The sequence below is a fragment of the Chaetura pelagica genome, unplaced genomic scaffold (genome assembly GCF_000747805.2).
Source record: "Chaetura pelagica isolate M959 unplaced genomic scaffold, ChaPel_1.0 scaffold90, whole genome shotgun sequence".
NCBI classification, from domain to species: Eukaryota; Metazoa; Chordata; class Aves; order Apodiformes; family Apodidae; genus Chaetura; species Chaetura pelagica.
This window is the reverse complement of record NW_009953496.1, coordinates 18,380,632-18,400,954: the sequence shown is the minus strand read 5'-3', so window position 1 is coordinate 18,400,954 and position 20,323 is coordinate 18,380,632. Positions and strand designations below refer to the sequence as shown.

The following is a 20,323-nucleotide window of genomic DNA, read 5'->3' as shown; positions in this document are numbered from 1 at the left end:
AGTGCTTCAAGATATGAAAAACCACCTAGATAACCAGCAGCCTGTTAGTAACAGCCTGGAAATACTAAAAGACGAACTGGAACAACTAGAAGTAAGTAAAGTGTTCTTTATGCTTGTTACTTCAGTGATGGGTGCTAGGAAAAGCCTGTAGATAAATAAAGAAATATTTCAAATATAGTTAAAGTAATTAAGATTTAAATGCCTTTCCTGTGTAGTAACTTCACACATTTTATGTATTTTATCTTTGTAGTCATTTGAATCAGGGCTGGCTACCTTTGCAATTATCCTAAAAAAGGACATGAAGTTGACAGAAGAGTTTTTAAAGTTTTGTCACAGCGATATTCCTGAAGAGAAACTTAAGGAGCTACAGATAAGCTATAATTATTTGCAGGAAGCATTTTTGGCAGTCCGTGATACATCTTTCAAACGAGCAAAACAAATAGTCTGTGCTGTTGACTCGGAAATGGTATGTTTTTATTGGTGTATTTTTTATCTTGGTTTTCTTCAAGGTAATGAAGCTAAAACCAAAGGATTTTATTTTGCTTTTTGTTGTTGTTTTATCTTAATATAAAAATACATGTGTGATTCTATTCAATATGATAGAAAATGTGACTAGGCTTCAGGGCTGTAAATAAATATACAACTTCCCTTTCTAGTCTAAGCTTGCAGTATTACACCAACAACTTTTAAGCAAGCTGCAGAGATTTTCAGACTGGATCACAGAAAACAGTAACATCATGAATGACTTCATAGTGAATACTAATGATACAGAAGAGATTAAGAGAAGCTTACAGCTGCTTAAAGTAAGTATCCTTTATGGCAGGTGTTGATGTTTCTGACAAATGTTACTACTTATGAATTATTAGCTAGGGTTTTTTTTATTCCTGCTCACTAACTTCTATTGCTTAAACAGACAGCTAGAACTAATTACTTAAGACAACTAATTGATAATCCATTAATAAGGTCTTGTGGGTTTGCTTAATATCTTGAAAAAAAAAAATTATAGAGTTTGACTTACTAAAAAAGCTATGGGTTCTGCTTACAATTGTTGCAATAAATCTGATCCTTTTTGGAAATCTAATTTAGAATACAAAATTTCAGTGATTAAAATTGGATCTTATGCATAAGATCTGGAATCCTTACTGATATTTAATTACTTTCCAAATCAATTATATGTAAGAACAGAAAATGAGGAGAAATAAAAGCCTCTTCATTATGCACTTCATCAAATGAGTAATGAAAAATAAATCAGATCATGCTTTTAGTAACATTTATTATACCTCTGTATGTAAGAATGATAAAAATGACATTATTTTACCATGCTTTAATAGGGTTCCAGTATGCATAGTAATGTTATAGGGGCTGCACAATGTGTAACTGTGGACAGAATTTACCACACTGCTAGAAATGGGGTTTCTTGCTGTGATGTTAAGAATAGAACTGCTTGCAAGTAAGTAATTTAACATTTCTGGGTCTTTAGACCTAGAACCTGGAAATAAGTCTTCCAGAACTGAAGGTCAGCCAGTTTGCAGACATCCATGAAAGAGCAAAGAAATAGAGATGTTTAAGGTCATCTTATTTGTTACTCGGACTGGACTGTCCCAAGAACAAATTCACGTGTCATATATGAATATGTTAGAAGGATTTCGACAGAGTTTTGTTTTACTGTGGTCACACTGTCTCCTAAAAGTATTTTGGAACAGGAGCTAAGAATAAAGGATTATGATACTTGTATTTTTTTTTTACAGAAATTGAAGGTCAGCCAGTTTGCAGACATCCATGAAAGAGCAAAGAAATAGAGATGTTTAAGGTCATCTTATTTGTTACTCGGACTGGACTGTCCCAAGAACAAATTCACGTGTCATATATGAATATGTTAGAAGGATTTCGACAGAGTTTTGTTTTACTGTGGTCACACTGTCTCCTAAAAGTATTTTGGAACAGGAGCTAAGAATAAAGGATTATGATACTTGTATTTTTTTTTGTACAGAATTTGTCTTCATTGCCACTATTTCCTTCTCTTAATTTACAGAACACTGCTGCAGAGCTCTGCTGTAAAAAAATGCAACTGGAGTCCACTGCATTTGATGTTCAGTTCTTCATTTCAGAACATGCCCAAGATCTTTCTCCTAATCAGAGCAAACAGCTGCTGAGGCTCTTAAATACCACCCAGAAATCTTTTCAGGAAGTACAGGAAGCAATAAGATCTCAAGTGGAAAGTTTAGAGACTCACTTACAGGCAGCACAAGAGCTGGGTGCTCAGAAGGTTTGCTTTGCTGTGTGAATGTGTGCTGAGTGTTTTTGTCTATGGATGAGGAATTTTGATACCAGCATTGAGTATGAAGTGTATTCCTATGGTCTCTGTTTTTACTACAGATATATTTGCAAGTCTGCATAGAAGGTATTGATCAACTTTGGTGAATTGATTGATATGAGATTATGGACAGATATGGTTTGGGGCATTAGGCTCTGTACAGTCTGAGGTGACCAGGTCTGCTTTTCTTAGCAGTGAGAAAAAAATGAAATTTCTCACAGGTGTTGGCAGCTATATCAGTAATTAAATGAAATAGTGAACTCTTCCAGCTGCAGCTGTATTGATCAATGAATTTACTACCACACATTGCTCATCACTTCTGCACTGCTGAAGATGTTCTTTTTCTCTGATTTGTCAGGTCATCTGTTTATGTGATGTTTTTTCTAGGTCTTTAAAGTCAAAGAACCAGATTTGTTTAAATCCTTTTTAGCATGGCTTGTTTTGACAGAGACAGGTTAGAGGGACAAACATATGATAAATCAACTAAGATACTTGCAATTTGAGGCATGGGCACTGGGAAAACTATGAGTCAAGCTGGGACAGTTACCTCTTCAGCTGGCGTGGCTGCAGTTGGCAAGCATAAGCAGCCTTTGTAGAGTCAAAGGAGGCTGGTAAGATGTTGCAGTATAACTGCATCTCCTCTTCTCTGACACAAGCACCGTTAAGACTGTTAATCACCACCTCAGCCTCCAGTTTATAGACAATGAAAGGTGGTTTAGCATTTTAAAGACTTATTTTGCCATTTTAAAAACATTTGTTTCCACATACTTTGTGAAAAAACAAAAAATAAAGGAAAGGCATAGATAACTTTTCCAGGGCTTAGTAACAATAACGAGATTGCATGTTTTGTTCTTTACAACTGCTTGAAAAGTCAACTCTTTCTATTCAGGTAACATGTTATGCATACCAGCAAGAGCTAACTCACAATCACAACTAACTTCTCTTTTGATATCCTTTTTTTCAGAATTAATAGGGTTTATCACAGGTTTCAAGCGGTTAAGAGACTGGATTTTCACCCCTGTTGTTTGGAGATTTCATCTTTCACATATGTGCATGGCCAGACTTTCATTGAGCAGTTCCATCACACATGGTCTCTTTTACTTACAACATATTTGAGATTTATCCATAACTTATGTATGTTCATCTTGCTCTTTGTACCACTGCTATCATGTTTACAGCATACTTTAAAACTGAATGCTTTGCAATACTGATGTTCAAAGGTGATTCCTGTTGAAATGTCTGTTAGTTCCTGAAGTGAGGATGTTTTTGTTTTATTGTTCGATTGTATTTGGCTCTAATATAGGATGTGGCTGAACGGCACCAGGAGTGCAAAGAGAAACTGCAGGAAGTCTGTGATTTGCTTACACAGACTGAAAATCGACTGATCGGACAGCGAGAGTCTCTTGTCATTGGAGACAGCAAGGCTGAGCTAGAACAATACCAAACCAAACAGGAGGTATGCACAATTCTAGACAGACAATTCAAAGAAGACTGAGTGCACAGGAGAGTGACTAGACTCTTTTGTTGAGTAGCAAGACTGTCATGTGAGAGGACAGTAAAATATATTTGTTTGACCTACCAAAAGTAAAGGCTTAAGGGGCATACATTTAAACTGTTGCCCATGAGTACACTCCAGTATGTGCCAGTGGGAAGAAAGAAACTTTCACAACAGGAGACACTGGAATAGAGAGTATGTGCTAGACATTTCATGAAGCACACTTGGAGCAGCCATGATATCTGTTATACATTAACTTAAAATTGTTTCTGATAGGTGTGATAAAATCACACTTGTTTATTATACAAAAATAATTTAACCAGCTTTTTAACTGGTACCAAGGAGTCCTTATTCCTGTTTGAAGAATTTTACTGCAAGTCTTTCTCTTGCCTGAGGTTTTCCATTGCCTCACTGTTTTTTCTAGTGTTGGTGGCAAACTCCTTGGAGTCCTTGTGTAACAGAGTCCTTTCAGTTGTTTGGTTTCCTACTGAGACCTTGCTTCTCAGCTGTGTACTGTCACCTATAAGCTTATACTCAGCTTTGACTGACACTGGTTGAGTTGATGGTTGATGGCAGGACTTGATACTTTTCTTCTTCCTCCTTATCCTAGTAGTAGTTTACTGGACTGTAGAGCTCCAAATCAGGCTTAGTAATCTTTAAAGGCAGAAATGCCCTTATTCATCTTGCCTTGCTTTACTTATCTTGAAAATAACGCATCTAATTTGTGAAGTTCTCCTTATAGTCAGTAGAAATATTGAGACACCCCTGTGATATCTGTGATATCATTTAGCTGTTTTAAGAATTTGTGGCCTAACTAGGATACCCCATGTAGTGAAGTTCTGATAAATCATATGCTTCTTTTTCTTCCATCAGCTCTTTGTGACTGCCTAGAAGTCTAGTTGTTACTTGCTGACTGATTTCTTGTAGACACCATTGTAGAAATGTGTCTCAGGAGGGGAATGAGGACTTAAAAGAAGTCTCTTACAGAACAATTCAGAGCTTTTGTCCTCAGTCAGCTGTTTGAAATGCAGCACAGATACCTTTCTCAGAGAAACAGAATCTTGTCTTAATACAGTGTTCCCAGGAAAATCTAACATACTCGCTGACGTGTGTAAAACAAGCTGTGTTTTTAGCTGCCAGACTGTATTCTGTAATGGCTGCAAAATCTGTAGTCTAGGATGAGAATAAAATATTTTGTCTTGCAGCTTCTAGAGTTGTTACACTGCATACAAACTAAAAAAACCTTAATTATTTCAGTAACTGGGTGAATGTGTTCATTAGCATAATTACTGCTACAATTAAAGCTCTCAGATAACTGGGAGGTAGATTCTGTGAAATTTAATGGACTACAACATTCTTTGGAGATGGAAATATCTTTCTTTAATTGTAATCATTATATTCTTATGGTATTCCTGGCCTGAAGAAAACAGAAATACAGGAAAGCGTATACTTGGGAAAGATGACTACAAGTTTCTGAATTTTATTCAGTTGCCTTATTTTCCTCAGCTTTCTGTTAGGACAGTAATGGAATGGAATTTGTCAGGAGAATCACCTAACTACAGTGTAGCAGATTTACTTTATCTTTTGATATCTAAAGAACAAGGTCTCTTTTCTTCTGTGTACATGGAAATACAATATTTGAGCTGTTGGGGAAAAGTGTTCTGAGTCTGAATAGGAGTGTAAGTCAACAGATTTGCAATTAAAGAAAAAAAAAGACTAATTGAGCTGCAGCAACATTATCAGATGTTGAATTGATTTTACTTTTTTAATAATCCTACCTGCAATTTAGCAATGTATTGTGTACTCTCTCAAATTAAAAAAGACTGGAGTGGTGCTCACCCCTAGAACAGAGATAGTTCCAATAAATTGGAAATTCCATTAATTTGAAAACTGTGGTGAATAATGTACTTGCTCCTTTTTTCTTTCTTCTTTTTTCTCAAAAGGAGATACAAAAAGACATGAGAATGAGTGCCCAGACACTGGCAGAGATTGTGAAAAATACTGAAACCTTCTTGAAAGAGAATGGAGAAAAGTTGTCACAAGAAGACAAGACTATTCTTGAACAGAAATTGAATGAAGCTAAGACAAAGTGTTTGCTCCTTAGCCAGAAGGCAGAAGAGTCCAAAAAAGAACTGGATAAAGCTATGACAACAGCAATTAAGCAGGAAACAGAAAAGGTTGTTAGGCAACCATTTCATATATTTATTCAAACTTTTTGTGTTACTTACAGGATTAGTCTTGCAACTTATTGATATACTGTGGAGACATTAATATTTCATTTGGGTGACTAATAAATACTGGTTTATTTTTATAAAATAAACAGCAACATACATGTCAATCAAATCTTATTTAATGTTAATGTATTTTATTTAAATGGTCTGTCTGCATGTGATATTTTGTAGTGCCTAAAGAAGATTTCTAAACTGTAACTGTGAAATTTCAATGTAGGTTGCAGCCATAGAACAGCTGGAAGAAACTAAAAGTACAATAGAAAATCTCTTGGATTGGTTATCAAATGTGGATAAAGAGGCAGAGCACAGCCGGAAATTTAAGCAAGTGATACAACAGAATGGAATGCACTTTGGAGAGGGAGATGTGAAGGCTTTGGAAGAAGAGGAGGATGATGTTAATGGTAATCTGCTGGAAATTCAGCAAGACATGGAAACTCAAGTGGATGGACTAGTAAAAACCACAGATGATAATCTGAACCAGCAGTATCAGAAAGTCAAGGTACTATTACTGGGTTTATTCAACATTTAGGTGCTAAGCCTGTCAGTCCTAATTCTACTTTGGTGAATTCAATCTCATCCTTTCTGTCATAGACTTTGGAGAAGACACTGGAAATTTAGTCATATTCAGTAGCAGGAATTTCAGTAGTTAGAATGTGTTGCCAGTGTGTCACTTTTTTGCTAATACTGCAGTTTTAAGGTTCTTCCACTTTTATGACAGTTCTTTTCTGCAGTAAAGCCTGCAGGCTAATTGCCCACTGTGCTCATGGAAGAAAAGCATGCCAGTCTGTAGCTATTTTACATGGGAATAGAGGACCTTCAAGAGTGGAAACCGTTTTGAAAGAAACTTTTTGCAATATGTTTTTTAATTTGGCACACAGTTCTAGTTCCTATGCATAGGATGTGTCTCAGTTTTCAAAGTCAAACAGATCTATTTTATGGCAAAGTATATTTGATAGGAATCATTGCTCTTGAAATTGAAAAATTAAATTAAAAATGGATAATAAGAAAGTATCTGTATTATTTTTAATGTTTGATGCTTTCACTTCTTTTGGGCTGTGTTTGTGAAATGGTAGCTATAACATATGTAACAGGAAATGTAATAGCTTTGATTTGGAAAGATGCCCACTTTTGAAGGCTTTATTTGATAAATCCTGTTTGAGACAGGGAAATAGGAAAATTTTGATTACAGTAAGCACACTATCCTAAATGTTGAGGAATAAGAAAATCATTGTTACTAGGAGACAATTTTAAAGAGATTGATAATGTCTAGTTTTTACTATACAGAATTGTCTTTTAGAAGTACAGGGGAAGTGTTTGTGTGATAAATATATATATGTATCTCCTTGTATCTCTGAGTTCCAGTGATACTTGAAGACTCCCATTTGATAGTGGCCTGTATATCTAGCTGAAATTACCATTGGATGTTTTGTAAAACTTTGAAACTGCACAGAACTATGATGTCCAGGAGTCATGCTTTCACTTAAATTTACTGACCAAATGTTTTTTTAAGAAATAGTATGAAAATTAGAAAAGGTTTTTATCCTTTTGATGGACTTGGTTTTACTCATAATTTCTAAGCAGAATTCAGCAGAGATTTCAAGACAGTAGTGGTTTAATGGAACAATCTGAGAAGGTGCTGGTCATTTTAAATTTTTTTTTTGTAGGCTCAACATGAGAAAATTATTTCACAGCAGCAGGCTGTCATAATAGCAACCCAGTCTGCTCAGGCACTGCTTGAGAAGCAAGGGCACTACCTTTCCCCTGAAGAAAAAGACAGGATGCAAAGGAACCTGAAAGAGCTGAAGGCTCAGTATGAAACTGCTTTAGCTGAATCTGAACGGAAAATGAAGTTAACTCATTCTCTAAGAGAAGAACTTGAGAAATTTGATGCAGACTATAGTGAATTTGAAACCTGGCTGCAGCAGGCAGAACAAGAACTTGACAATTTGGATGCAGGTGCTTCTGACTTCACTGGTATTATGATCAAACTGAAAAGGCAAAAGAGTTTTTCAGAAGATGTTATATCTCACAAAGGTGATTTACGGTATATTACCATTTCTGGACAAAGAGTTTTAGATGCAGCAAGATCATGTAGCAAAAGAGATGGTGTGAAGGTTGATAAAGATGGTATTGATACTTCAGCTACATATGCTGAAGTGCAAAATAAACTGGATACTGCTTCGGATCGTTTCAAATCTCTCTATACTAAGGTAAGTTTTATTTATGCTGAGTAAGAAAGTCTACTGTTACTCATTTGGCAATTTGCATAGAAAGGAGTTAGCTGATGAAATGAATACTGTGGGAAATAGTGGCTTATTTGTTTCTCAAGGTTAAATAAAAGAACAAGATGCTTTTCTAGAAAATCTGCTTTAGTATTTAAGGTCTGAAAGGATGAAATTTTCTTCCTGGTATTTTAAGAGAAAACTAAGACCAGATTCCTGCATTGTTCTTTCCAGCATTAAACAGACTCTTTGAGTTTATGACAATACAGGATGCCTCACTAACATTTCAGGTTGGAGAAAAATTGTAATACTTTTAAATAATATTTATTTATGTTCCTTGCAGTATTTCCCACAACTGCTTATTTACTTGGCTTCTTACTAATAAAATGAGTATAGAAAAAGAGAGACCATGCCAAGATTAACATTCAAAACTCCAATTTTATTTATATGCTGAAATTTTGTCCCAATGTGACCTTTGTTGTCAGCACAAGGCATGTAAGAAAGTACTGATTTTGGGGATAGCAGTTCTTTACCACTACTCAAGTATTTTATTCTTAAGAATCTGAGCTTAGTCTCTTAACTAATGGGAAACTAGCAGTGCAGATTATTCTATGTACCTTAGATAGGAAAGATGATTCACCTCTGCCAGGTTCACAATTGAAATCTGTCTGGTAGATTGAGACAAACATCACCAACTGGCCTCACATGCCGACTCTCCATCTGTTTTCAAAACAATAACAAAGTGTTGTTCAATATTGATAATATTCTGAAACCATAAACTTTTGAAATATTTATTAATTGAACCATTTAAGAGACAATTACTGTCTGCATGTTTTCTCTATGCATTTACATAATTTTCTAGTATCATAGGTTCAGACTTCTTATTAGAGCTTTAGTGTCCACTGATTCAGTTTTGGTTTGCAACAATAGCCACCTTTGAAAATGTTAATCTCTTTTAGGTTTTCTTGCTCAGAAACATAAATTCTGTAAAGTCAGGGATTTTATCACAATGTAAATTCTGCGGAACATTTTATGAAGAAGGCTCTTTGTTTGCTGAAGCTCATTTTCATTTTCCTACCTAACTTTCCTACCTGAACAGTGAAACAGCTGGTTTATTGGATTAGTTTGAGAGCGAATGTGAAGATTTAACTGCAGCATTTTTCAGAGATCTTATTTTTATGCACATAAAAATTCTATGCTATCAGCTTGATTTGTGGTCTCAGATTAGTCAACTTGTCAAATTCTATCCTTTCCGTTATATATGCTTAGCACAGACATGGCATACTTTAAATATTTGACCATAAATCTGCAGAGAAAAACTAACACAAAGTAGGCTTTTCTTATTAATTTGAGCCTTATTAAGAACTTTAAGAACAGACTTTTATAAAGTGAGATCACACAATTTGTGACATCTTCCAAGTTTTTAAAGGGGTTTGTAGTAACCTTTTTCCCTTTGTAAAAGCTTCTTGCTTGTAATAAATATTGACATTGCTTTTATTTTTATGAAATATATACATTCACACACACACGAGTTCATAGGCTTATATGTGAAGGAATCTTAAATTGTTAGGTCAGTGGGTATGTAAATGAGTGCATTCTATATTTGCCCACCAGATGGAGACCAAGTACCGAATGTAACTATTAAAATACAGTGTTTGGAAGATTCAGAATATAAATATTTGAAGTAACTGTTTCTAAATATTATGACTTGATACAATCAGATTTTGCATGTGAAACCATCTCCAGAAAGACTGAAACAGGTCCACTGACCTCTTTATGTGAAGATTCCAAGTGTGCATTTTGGGGCACACTAACAATACAGGACTAATAAGATCTTGGTCAGGTGACATTCTTAAGTAACTGAAACAAAGCATTTGTGCCATGCTGAGCCGCAGTGCTTAGGATTCCCTATGCAGATAAGGCATTTGTGAAAGCAGTACTCTGCTGTCTGTATTTTAATGTACACGTCTTTTCTGAATTATTTATTTATTTTACATATCTAGCTTCCACTGGCTGCATTTTTGGTGTGAGAGTGCTGATGAAGAATCTTTACACTGCTGAATCAAAAAGTGCTCCTAAAGCTTTTCCTGTTCTAGAATGATGGGTAGGATTCCAGTTTCCCACCCTCATCAGTGAATTGATCCTAAATCACACTTGAGGAGCACAAACTGGGAAGACCTGTGTAGCTTGCCTGGCTGTTGTGCCTTAGTTCAGAAATCAGTTAGAGAGCAGAATGATGAAAGGAGAAAATAATGCAGTATTTCAGAAGAGAAAGTATGACTTTGAGATTGCTATGAAACGTAGCACACAGTTTAATGTCTGGGTATTTGCCTGGGTTTTTTTTCTGCTCTTTTAGTGTAGCATCGTTGGAAATAACCTTAAAGACCTGGTGGATAAATACCAGCATTATGAAGATGCCTCATTTGGACTTTTGTCAGGTCTCCAAGCCTCTGAAATAGCTGTGAAGAAACAATTATCTGAGCCAATTGCAGTGGATCCCAAAAATCTCCAAAGACAACTAGAAGAAACAAAGGTGAAAAGCTTTAAAAAGCAGAAGTATCTCTGTCCTAGAAGGCGCTGCTTTTTTTTGTGTGAAAACCAGGATGATCTAATGTAATCCAAGTGGCTGCAAGCTAAATTCTTGCCTTGCATGTGGGCGTGCAACTTTTATAGTTATCAAATTCAGCTGTCCAGAGCATTATCAGGATGAAAAAAAAAAGGGGGGGGGCCAGGATGGTGAAAGAAAGATACATTTTCTTATTGCTTGGCAAATGATAGGATGAAATCTAGAAAGTTTTTGAACTAAGAAAGCATTTAGTGATTACAGTTTGCTGTTGGAGTAGGGCTTGGGACTGAGTTCCTGACAGAGAAAACCATTTAATTTTTGTTGTCTGTCTCTTTCTTTATTCTGTTCATATTTGTGTGTTATTGCATTATGAAAGGGATCCTACTAGATAAGTAGTGAGATGTCTCTAGGCTGTTTGCCTGCTTCAGTTGTATCCAGTATTATGTGCCCTGCAGAGAGTGAAGATAACAGTATTTGTGCTGGACAGAAAAAGAGTATTTTGGTTTCTTCTCACCCCTCTCCCCCAAGGAAGTAACTCACTTTATGTAAACCCTAGGAGAGGCAAGTCAGGTTAGTGATGGAACTTGTGAAGGTAGAATTCCAGTTAGTTTAAGGTGAGTTATATAAAGTTTAATATGGTGTGTAGTCTTTGGACTGACTGTTAGATTTTCATAAGCACATTCAATCATCTATACTATAACTAAAAAGCAATATTATTTATTTTTCATGAGCAAGACTACTGGTCAGGCGTTTTGTTTCTGTTTTGTCTTTTTTATGGGGAATATCTGTGCAGGTCTGATACATTTGCTGTTGACAAACCATAGAATCATAGAGTGGTTTGGCTTGGGAGGGACCTTAAAAATAATCTAGTTCCAACCCCCCCTGCATGGGCAGGGACACCTGCCACTAGAGCAGGTTAGTCAAAGCTCCATCCAACCTGCCCTTGAACACTTCCAGGGAGGGGATATCCACAAGCTCCCTGGGCAGCCTGTGCCAGTGTCTCACCACCCTCACACTAAATAATGTCTTCCTCATGTCTAACCTAAATGATAGTCAATAGCTCTTGGAAAGTGCACACTTTAATCATTTCCCTTACATCAGCCTCTTCCACATGGTATCTTTCAAATGTGCCACTCTAATTGAACAACACTTTTTGCATGGCACGTCAGAGGAGACAAATAACATGTTGCAGGACAACAAAATTTAAAGTGTAAATTTTGAACTCCTAACAGTGAAATGATTTAGGTACATTTGTTCTTCCAGGTACTAGGAAAGTAGGAATAACACCAATTACAATTTGAAGCTTAATTTAAACTTTTTTTTCCTTATGCCAAAACTAATTATATCCTATATAATGCCAATTTTCATGCAAGTAATATAAAAGGAGTGAATACTGGGGTTCTTTCATGAAACGCCTACACAGATTACTTCCCACACAAAAGAGCTCTCAATGAATATGAGCTGGGAAGAAGGGAGAGGGTGCAACATGTCAAAAAATTGAAAGGAAAAGAAGAAACAGGAGGCTGGAGAAAGAAGGCCAATTAATGAAAGCAAAACAAAGAGTATTTCTGAACAAGTCAGGTGTTGCAAGTTAAAGCTGTCTGTTGTAGCCAACACATGCAGCTGATAATCCAGCTAGACACAGACCTTGGCAGTATGGTGGGGTCTAATCTTTTTATGGGGATTAACTGTTCTTCAGAATACTCTGCAGTGCCTCTGGCATCAGCTTTCTGTCAGCACACAAGGTTTTCTGTTATGTCTTTTTTTTTTTTCTTTTGCACAAGTACAGTATATTTCTCTGGCACAAGAAAAAGTCCTCTTCAGGTCTATCTGACTTTATTGTTTCAAGAGGATCAGTAAGATGTGCTATGTTCTGGTACACTGTTGTGCTCTGGATACTAGTGCTGAATGCATTGACATGACTGCTTTGTCCCACCAGGGCAGAAAAGATGGCCTTTTGAATCATATGTTCATTGAGTTAGTGTGTATCAAAAAACAAATGAGAAGTCCCTTCATTTTGTGCTTACATAAAATTCAAGTGACTCAAGTCAAAGATACATCACGTACACTGGCGCAGAGGCCTAAGATAGTTTGAAGACTATTCACTCTAAAGTACTTTTATATACTGGAGAGAGGAAGCTGCTTTCAGCCTTCTTGTCTTTGTTGACTCTGGAGTGAGTCATGGCTGGGCTTGACTTTAAAGCTGTGTTCCTTGGTTAGATGGACAAACCTAGGCAAAATTCAGTGACACTGGCTTCAGGAGGTTCCTAAACAAAAAATCATCAGCTTGTTTCAAATTATTCCTGTTTACAGTACAGTATCAGCCTGATCCTTTGTCAATACATGGGATGGTATATGTGTAACTACTGCTGATAGCTGCATGTTTTTCCCCCTGAATTGGTCTCTGATGCCGAGTCAAAAAATATATTTATTTTTCTTCTGGCTCCATATATGAGTCTGTACAACTAGTCTTTATAAACAATTAATCAAAAGACACATTTTGAAGTTACACACAAGGAATCAGCTAAGTCAGAGAATTATTGTTAAACAGAAGATAAAAAAGATGGTGAATAAACCAAAAGAAGGGCCAGAAGGTCAGCAGCAGCCATAGCCACTGGTGATGATCTTTCTTAAGGAGAAGTCATTAACTGAGTTAGTTTATTCCTAGTACTAAGTTTAGGTTGTATGGACTATCTCAAGCCTTGCATGTGCAACTATTAGCTGTACTGCAATGCTTAACTAATAATTGTGGGATTTTACAGGTTCTTCAGGGACAAGTGTCTAACCACCAAATTGCTGTAGAAAAACTGAAAAAAGCTGCCGAAGTGTTATTGGATACAAGGGGAGAGTTGACACCAGATAAAGATGAGATTCAGAAAACACTGGGTAAAACATTTTCTTTCATAATACCTCTTTTATCAGTTGTGTCTCCATGCAAGTAGTGGGAGAGACAAAAGGCAGAGTTTCCACATTCTTGTGTCACTGTTCAAGTCTATGTTTTGTTGACTCATAAGCTATTATAACACAGTAACTTCATTGTTGGTCTGTCTCCTACATTGATCCATATACTTTTGACTCAAAAGCTGTCATTTTATTTTTGACTCATTTTTTGTTTGGGGTTTTTTTGTCTGGTTGGTTGTGTTTGTGTTTTTTTTTGTCAGAAATCGGGATTATGTCTAATTCCCATGTTATAGATGGGCATGCCAAACAGAGTTAGTGATTTCTGGAGGATCATAAATTCTCCAGTGTGAAGGGGCATGTTCAGACTCCAGTGGTATGTTTCCAAGCAATTATTTGAAGTTTGATTAGCCAAGGAATTATTTCCTTCTGACTTAAAGAAACTGTCTGTGATGGCTTGATTTTGGCTGACAGCCAGGTGTCCACCCAGCTGGGTGACACCCCTTCACTCCCCTTGCCCTACAGGGTGGGGATAGAAAATAAGATGTAAAAGCCCATGGTTGAGATAAAGACAGGGAGATGAATTACTGATTATTGTCATGGGCAAAACAGACTTGAATTGGGGAAAATTCAGTTTTATTTATTGCCAAATAAAATATGTTTCAATAGAGAGAAACAAATACAAATTCCTCCCACCCTGCCCTTTTTACCAGATTCACCATCACCCCTTCCTTCCCAGCTACTCACACCTCCTCTTGCCCAGCAGCACAGGGTGGATGGGGAATGAGTGGTTGTGGTCAGTCCATAACAGCTCCTCTCTGCTGCTGCTTCTTCCTCACACTTGTTCCCTGCCCCAGTATGCATCCTATCCACGGACTGAAATCTTGCAGGATAATCTTGCTCTAGTATGGGGTCTCTATGGGCTGCAGTTCCTTCAGGCAATATCCACCTCCTCCAGCATGGGGTCCTCCATGTGCTGCAGTCTGGTTATATCTGCTCCAGCATGGTCTTCAACAGGCATCAGGTGAAGCTGTGCTCCAGCACCTGGGGCACATCTTCCCCCTCTTTCTTGTTTGACCTTAATGTCAGCAGAACTGTTTTTCACACTTTCTTTTCCCTCACTATTCAGTTGCAGGCAGCATTTTCACCTTTCTTAAATACATATTCCCAGAGGCACCACCAGTTTGGCTGAGGAGTTCAGCTGCACTCTGTTCTGGGTCAGCTGGAACGGGCTGGAACTGTGTCTTCCATGGGACAACCCCTGGCCTCTTCTCTTGCCATCTACACCGAGTACCCTTTCCTCTCAGTTGTGGGAAGTAGCAAAGCATGACATTCACCACTGTCTGAAGTTTGAAGACTATATGTATCATACAACTCTCTCTAACTGGATTCCCAGTAGTAACTTGCAGAGCAACAAAATAAAAGAACTGTGGGCTTGTCTCTTTGGAGGCACTGATGAAACTCAGTGGGAGGTACAGAGAACTTGTAACTTTCAGAGACTTGTCCCAGAAGTGTTGAAGGTGTGATGAAGAACCACCTGGAAGAAACTTTAAGCTTGAACAGTAACTTAATAGACATAATTGTAGAAGAGCTGTCTTAATACTCTGCTATTTTATTTCTTGGGAACAGTCAACAGCTGTCATAGGCTAGAGCTGCATGGGAACCAGCTTCTAACAGCTGGGAAGCACAGCTCTAAACTGCTCCAAATTTCCCTTGTCCTATGGGCTTTTCTTGGCTCTATTTGAAGATTCTTTTAATCTTTATGTGTTTTTACTAAATAAAGCTGATATTTCTGCTTCATTGTGATGTAGGCAATTTTTTACTCATACTTACCTGGTAAGAACTGGTAAAATTAGTTAAAAGCTTAGTTTGGCTAAAGGAAAAACTTGAAATATATTTTCTCTTTGTCAGATGATATTGTGAAGAGGTATGACAATTTGTCCAAATCTGTGAATGAAAGGAATGAGAAGCTCCAGGTAACTCTGACACGATCCCTAAGCGTGCAGGATGGCCTGGATGAAATGCTGGAATGGATGGAAGGAGTTGAAAAGAGCCTTGAAGAACAAGATCAAGTGCCTTTGAATTCCAGTGCTATTCAGGATATTATTAGTAAAAGCATTGTAAGTATCATTCTCTGAAAGAAGAAACATTCATAATTCATAACTCAGTTTCAAGAAAAAAAAATAATCTTAGTTTGACACCTTTAATAGATTAAAATTACTTAATAAAGAGGATGGTTGCTTGAAGTGAAACTGCACATAAGGATTTTTGTAGCTGAAATAGATCTGCACTGGTGGTGTAGCTGTACTTGTATGTTGCTTCATATGGTGAACCAGTTTCACTTCTTAAAATTTAGTTATAAGCAATATAAAGTAGTTCTTGCTTGTTTCAGATGGTAGAACAAGACATCGCAGGGCGCCGAAGCAGTATAAACACTATGAATGAAAAAGTGAAGAAGTTCACGGACACAGCAGATCCATCCACAGCATCCACACTGCAGGCTAAAATGAGTGAACTTGCAGGACGATTTTCTGAAGCAAGTAACAAACATAAGGAGAAGCTTATGAAAATGGAAGAGTTGAAAACTAAAGTGGAGTTATTTGAAGGTCTGTCAGAAAAACTTCAGTCATTTCTAGACGAGAAAAACCAGGCACTCAGTGAGACAGAGGCACCAAGAAAGGATGTTAGTGAAGTGTCTCAATATATGCAGGTACTGTGCCATTCCATTTGTTTATATTGTGCACTTCTAGTCTTGCTCATCTAAGTGGTTGAAGAATAAATAAGGCATGCTTGTTTCCCAACTTTGGGTGGTTAGCTAAGATCAGCAATTTAATTTCAAATAAGTGATTGGAAAATCTAATATGAAGAACGTAATTCTGTTTTGCAGGAAGCTAGTGTAGAATTGGCACAACATAAGAAAGATCTGGAAATTCTGCAGCAGCTTCTTGAAGAACTTTCATTCCATGCTCTTCCTGGAGATAAAGCTTTGGTATCAGAAAAAGTAAATTCTTTGTCAAAGAAATTCAGAGAGGTAGAGGAGACTGTAAAGGAAAAGTAAGTCAAATAATTAAAGTGTTTCCACCTTGGCTATTAATACAGTGTGAATGTAGTGATGACTGCCATGCACTTGCATGCAATCTCAAGGGATTACAGTTAACCATAGACTAGAGAAGTTTTTATTAAAAAAAATATCTCTATATATAGATATAGATGGATAGATATACTCTATTTGGAAATACCTCTATAGTTAACCTGTCTGGTTCAAGAGCTCTAATGTTGCTTATAGTGACAAGTAACTCTTCAAATTCTTCAACATTCACAGGAGTCCTGTCAGTTCTAAGAAAACCCTACTACTCCCCTTCTCTGATGGAATATCAATTGCTGCTTCTGCAAATTGCTTTAGAGCACCGATTGGAATCAGGCTGCAAAGGAAACTGTAGAGCTTCCATATAAGTTACCTATACTGCAAGACTAGATTCTCCATATTCCGCTTATATTCTTAAAATCAGGTTTTGTGACTCTTTGAATTTAGGAATAGCAATATCAGATTGATAATATATGTTGGTTTAATTATCAGGAATACCAACATTCAGTGCTCAATTTATCTTGTTGTCTTTAATTGTCTAGAGAAGAGGATGTATCATCTTGCCAGAAACAAATGGATGCATTTGAGCTCCTTGTGGAATCGTTGAAGAAATGGATAAAAGAGACGACAGAACGAATTCCAGCAGCACAACCCTCTCTGAATACTGAAGAGTTAAAGAAACCTTTGGAAGATATGTTGGTAAGACATTGCAGAAGAGAAGTGAAATATGGCTGAAGGAAATAGGGCATCTATTGCTAACATAAAAGTACAGACTTAAGGGGTAAGCAGTGACAGTAATTGGGACTACGTAGTTTGCAGTCTACATTCATATTCCCATTTTCTTTGCATGTTTGGATTATACTGCAGGGGATTCCCAAGGAGCAAGTTTGTTCTATTCTCTACACTAAATGGTTGAATTCTGAAATCAGTTTTGTAATGAACAAGTTACTGTTTTTCTTAACCAGAATTTAAAAGATGAATGGACATTAAAAGCACCTGAACTACAGAAAATGAATAGCAGAGGAACATTGCTGTGTAATCTGATTGCTGCTGTGACTTCTCCTGCCAAACTGAGAGCAGTTACAAAATCAGGTATGCATTTGTATAATCAGGTGTGCATTTTTATAATCAGGTCAGCCTAACATTTCTGGAGTTTTTAAAACCTTGAAGCCAAAAATTAAAAATGTTGAGTGTGATGAGGTTGCCCAGAAAGTTTGTGGAATCTCCTCCTCTGGAGACATTCAAAACCTGCCTGGACATGTTCCCATGTAATCTACTCCAGATGATCCTGCTCGGCAGGGGGGTTGGACTAAGTGATCTTTTGAGGTCCCTTCCAACCCCTAACATGCTGTGATTCTGTGAGGACATGGTTTATCTAAAAAGTGAGCCAAGGCTAACCTTCTCATCCCAATATGGTAGCATTTTCTTGAGTTCTTGAGTTTATTTCCAGATCTATTCAGTTCAAGTGCATTGGTCTTCATGGGCCACCTGCAAAGGACTGGGAGGATGGGCACTGCCAGAAGATACCTATTTGGCAAGAGCAGAGCACTTTCTCTTTCAGCTGTTTGGATTTTAAATACAAATACTTCAAATAACATTTTGAAACCTTATATGAGATATTTGGGCTTCTTTCTCTAACCCTTTCTCTACTCCCTTGCATACGAACAGAAAAATAATTCAATAACTAGCATATGAGAGCAGCTATAATCCTCCAGACTAGAGTATTCACACTCCTAGACAAGAGCTGTACTGTGTATCACTTAATCACAGTTATAAATACCAGAGTCCAGCTAATAGACCATGAAGATTTACAAGGCTCTGACTGGGGCCTGTGATTTCTCTTATCTGGTTTATTTTCTCTTGCCATCTTCCAGCTGCCACTAATGTGGTCCTCACTGTCCAGCTGGTACTGTGGGGTGGATGCATACCCTTTTCCAAGGCAACTGTTAATCTTTCTCTGATAATTGCTCCTCTGGGAATACATATGTGCAGGAGAGTGGGAAGTGATTCTCCTTGCAGTTCTCTGTGGCTTGACCACATGCCCCAGTATTGTGGTCTGATGATGTTTTACAAAGTCCATGTAGCCCTGGTTCCAGAGGCTTTCAAATTATGTTTAATTAGTAGGGCTGCTTGGGTGAGCAGCTGCTTCCAGGTGACTGTAGGGACTCCATGTTGCAGTCCCAGTCATGGAGCACGTGCTTAAATTTTGCTCGGGACAAGAGAGATTTGTCTTGTTGGTATCAAAAGCTTTTTGTGCAGAGGTAAGATGCTGCTTCATCATGGAATCGTTTAAGTTGGAAAAGACCCTTACAATCATTGAGTCCAGTCATTAACTTAACACTGCCAAGTCCACCACTAAACCATGTCCCTAAGTGCCACAGCTACGTGTCTTCTAAATACCTCCAGGGATGGTGACTTAACTTCCTAGGTCGGTAAAGGTGTCCTGACTAAGGAGTGCCTTTGGTTGTGGTGTCTGCAATGACCACTTTGGTTGTCTTTGCTGTTTAAAGTTTAGTGCTCTCCTCAAAGTCTCAGCATTTGCCAGCTAGGCCTCTCCTTGACCATACCCCAGTATGGCTGGGGAAAACCATGTTCTCAGAAGGCAGTAGGGAACAGGTTCTGTTTGGGGAGAGGAAGGAAATGATGTTAGCTGTATGGATGTGAGTAGGCCTCACAGCTAGGGTATAGACCTTTGTCTGCTACGCTTGTTTATTTAGCTCAATATTGTGAGTGGTAGGACTGATACATCATGCATATGTGCATACTTAAATGTGCATCCACTTGCACGCCCACATGCTACATATCGTACCATTTTTTGCGTTAGCTGGCTCAAGCAGCTTAAAACATAACACAACCTTAAAATATATAAAACAGTTTAAATAAAGTATTTGCTATCACAAGGTTGGCATTAAGATACTTCTTTAGTGTTATAATAAGAGCTATGTATCTTGTTGTTTTGAAGAAGAAATGCAGTGCTGGGAAAAAGCCCGGGTAAGCATGGGACTTGGTCTCTGTTGATCCACAGGTGGCACAATGTTAAATGGTGAAGGAGGAGCTCCAGGAACTCAGGAATTCCTGAAAAATAAAGGTCAGTCAAAACTTCAGGATGTGTTAAAGAAATGCACTTGCCAATTACTGTTAAATGTGTAAGTATTTTTAAAATATTGTATATAAATTTGCTTGTAGCAGTCACTATTAGACTGAACTTTCGCATCTCCATCATGTAAGGAAACTATATTGACTAGGACATGATACTAAAATTAACTGTAAAAATACCTACTTCCAATATTTTATTTGGAGACGGGTAAAATCTGGCTGTGTATTCTGAATCAATAGATACTTCTACAGATGTATACAGGGATATCTATTTTAATGTAACTTGTGTTTTTAAAAAAAATTCTAAGGTGCATATGTGGGTTGGAGCTTTTTAACACTCACCAGCATTCACACCATGCACATACACAAACATACATATACAAAGACACCCATTTTACTTAAAACTGTGTCACTGT

The 20,323-nt window shown here is 37.3% G+C and overlaps 1 protein-coding gene across 1 annotated transcript in view; it reads left to right on the top strand.

Annotated features, from left to right (window-relative positions):
- DST (dystonin) overlaps positions 1-20,323 on the top strand; it is a 144,594-nt gene that overhangs the window by 37,506 nt on the left and 86,765 nt on the right. The window contains exons 26-37 of the mRNA XM_009999198.1: positions 3,618-3,770; positions 5,753-5,986; positions 6,258-6,539; positions 7,705-8,250; positions 10,619-10,795; positions 13,591-13,714; positions 15,638-15,846; positions 16,119-16,436; positions 16,614-16,780; positions 17,354-17,510; positions 17,777-17,903; positions 19,837-19,899. Of these exons, the coding sequence (XP_009997500.1) occupies positions 3,618-3,770; positions 5,753-5,986; positions 6,258-6,539; positions 7,705-8,250; positions 10,619-10,795; positions 13,591-13,714; positions 15,638-15,846; positions 16,119-16,436; positions 16,614-16,780; positions 17,354-17,510; positions 17,777-17,903; positions 19,837-19,899 (2,557 nt within the window). The remainder of the gene's footprint in view (positions 1-3,617; positions 3,771-5,752; positions 5,987-6,257; positions 6,540-7,704; positions 8,251-10,618; positions 10,796-13,590; positions 13,715-15,637; positions 15,847-16,118; positions 16,437-16,613; positions 16,781-17,353; positions 17,511-17,776; positions 17,904-19,836; positions 19,900-20,323) is intronic.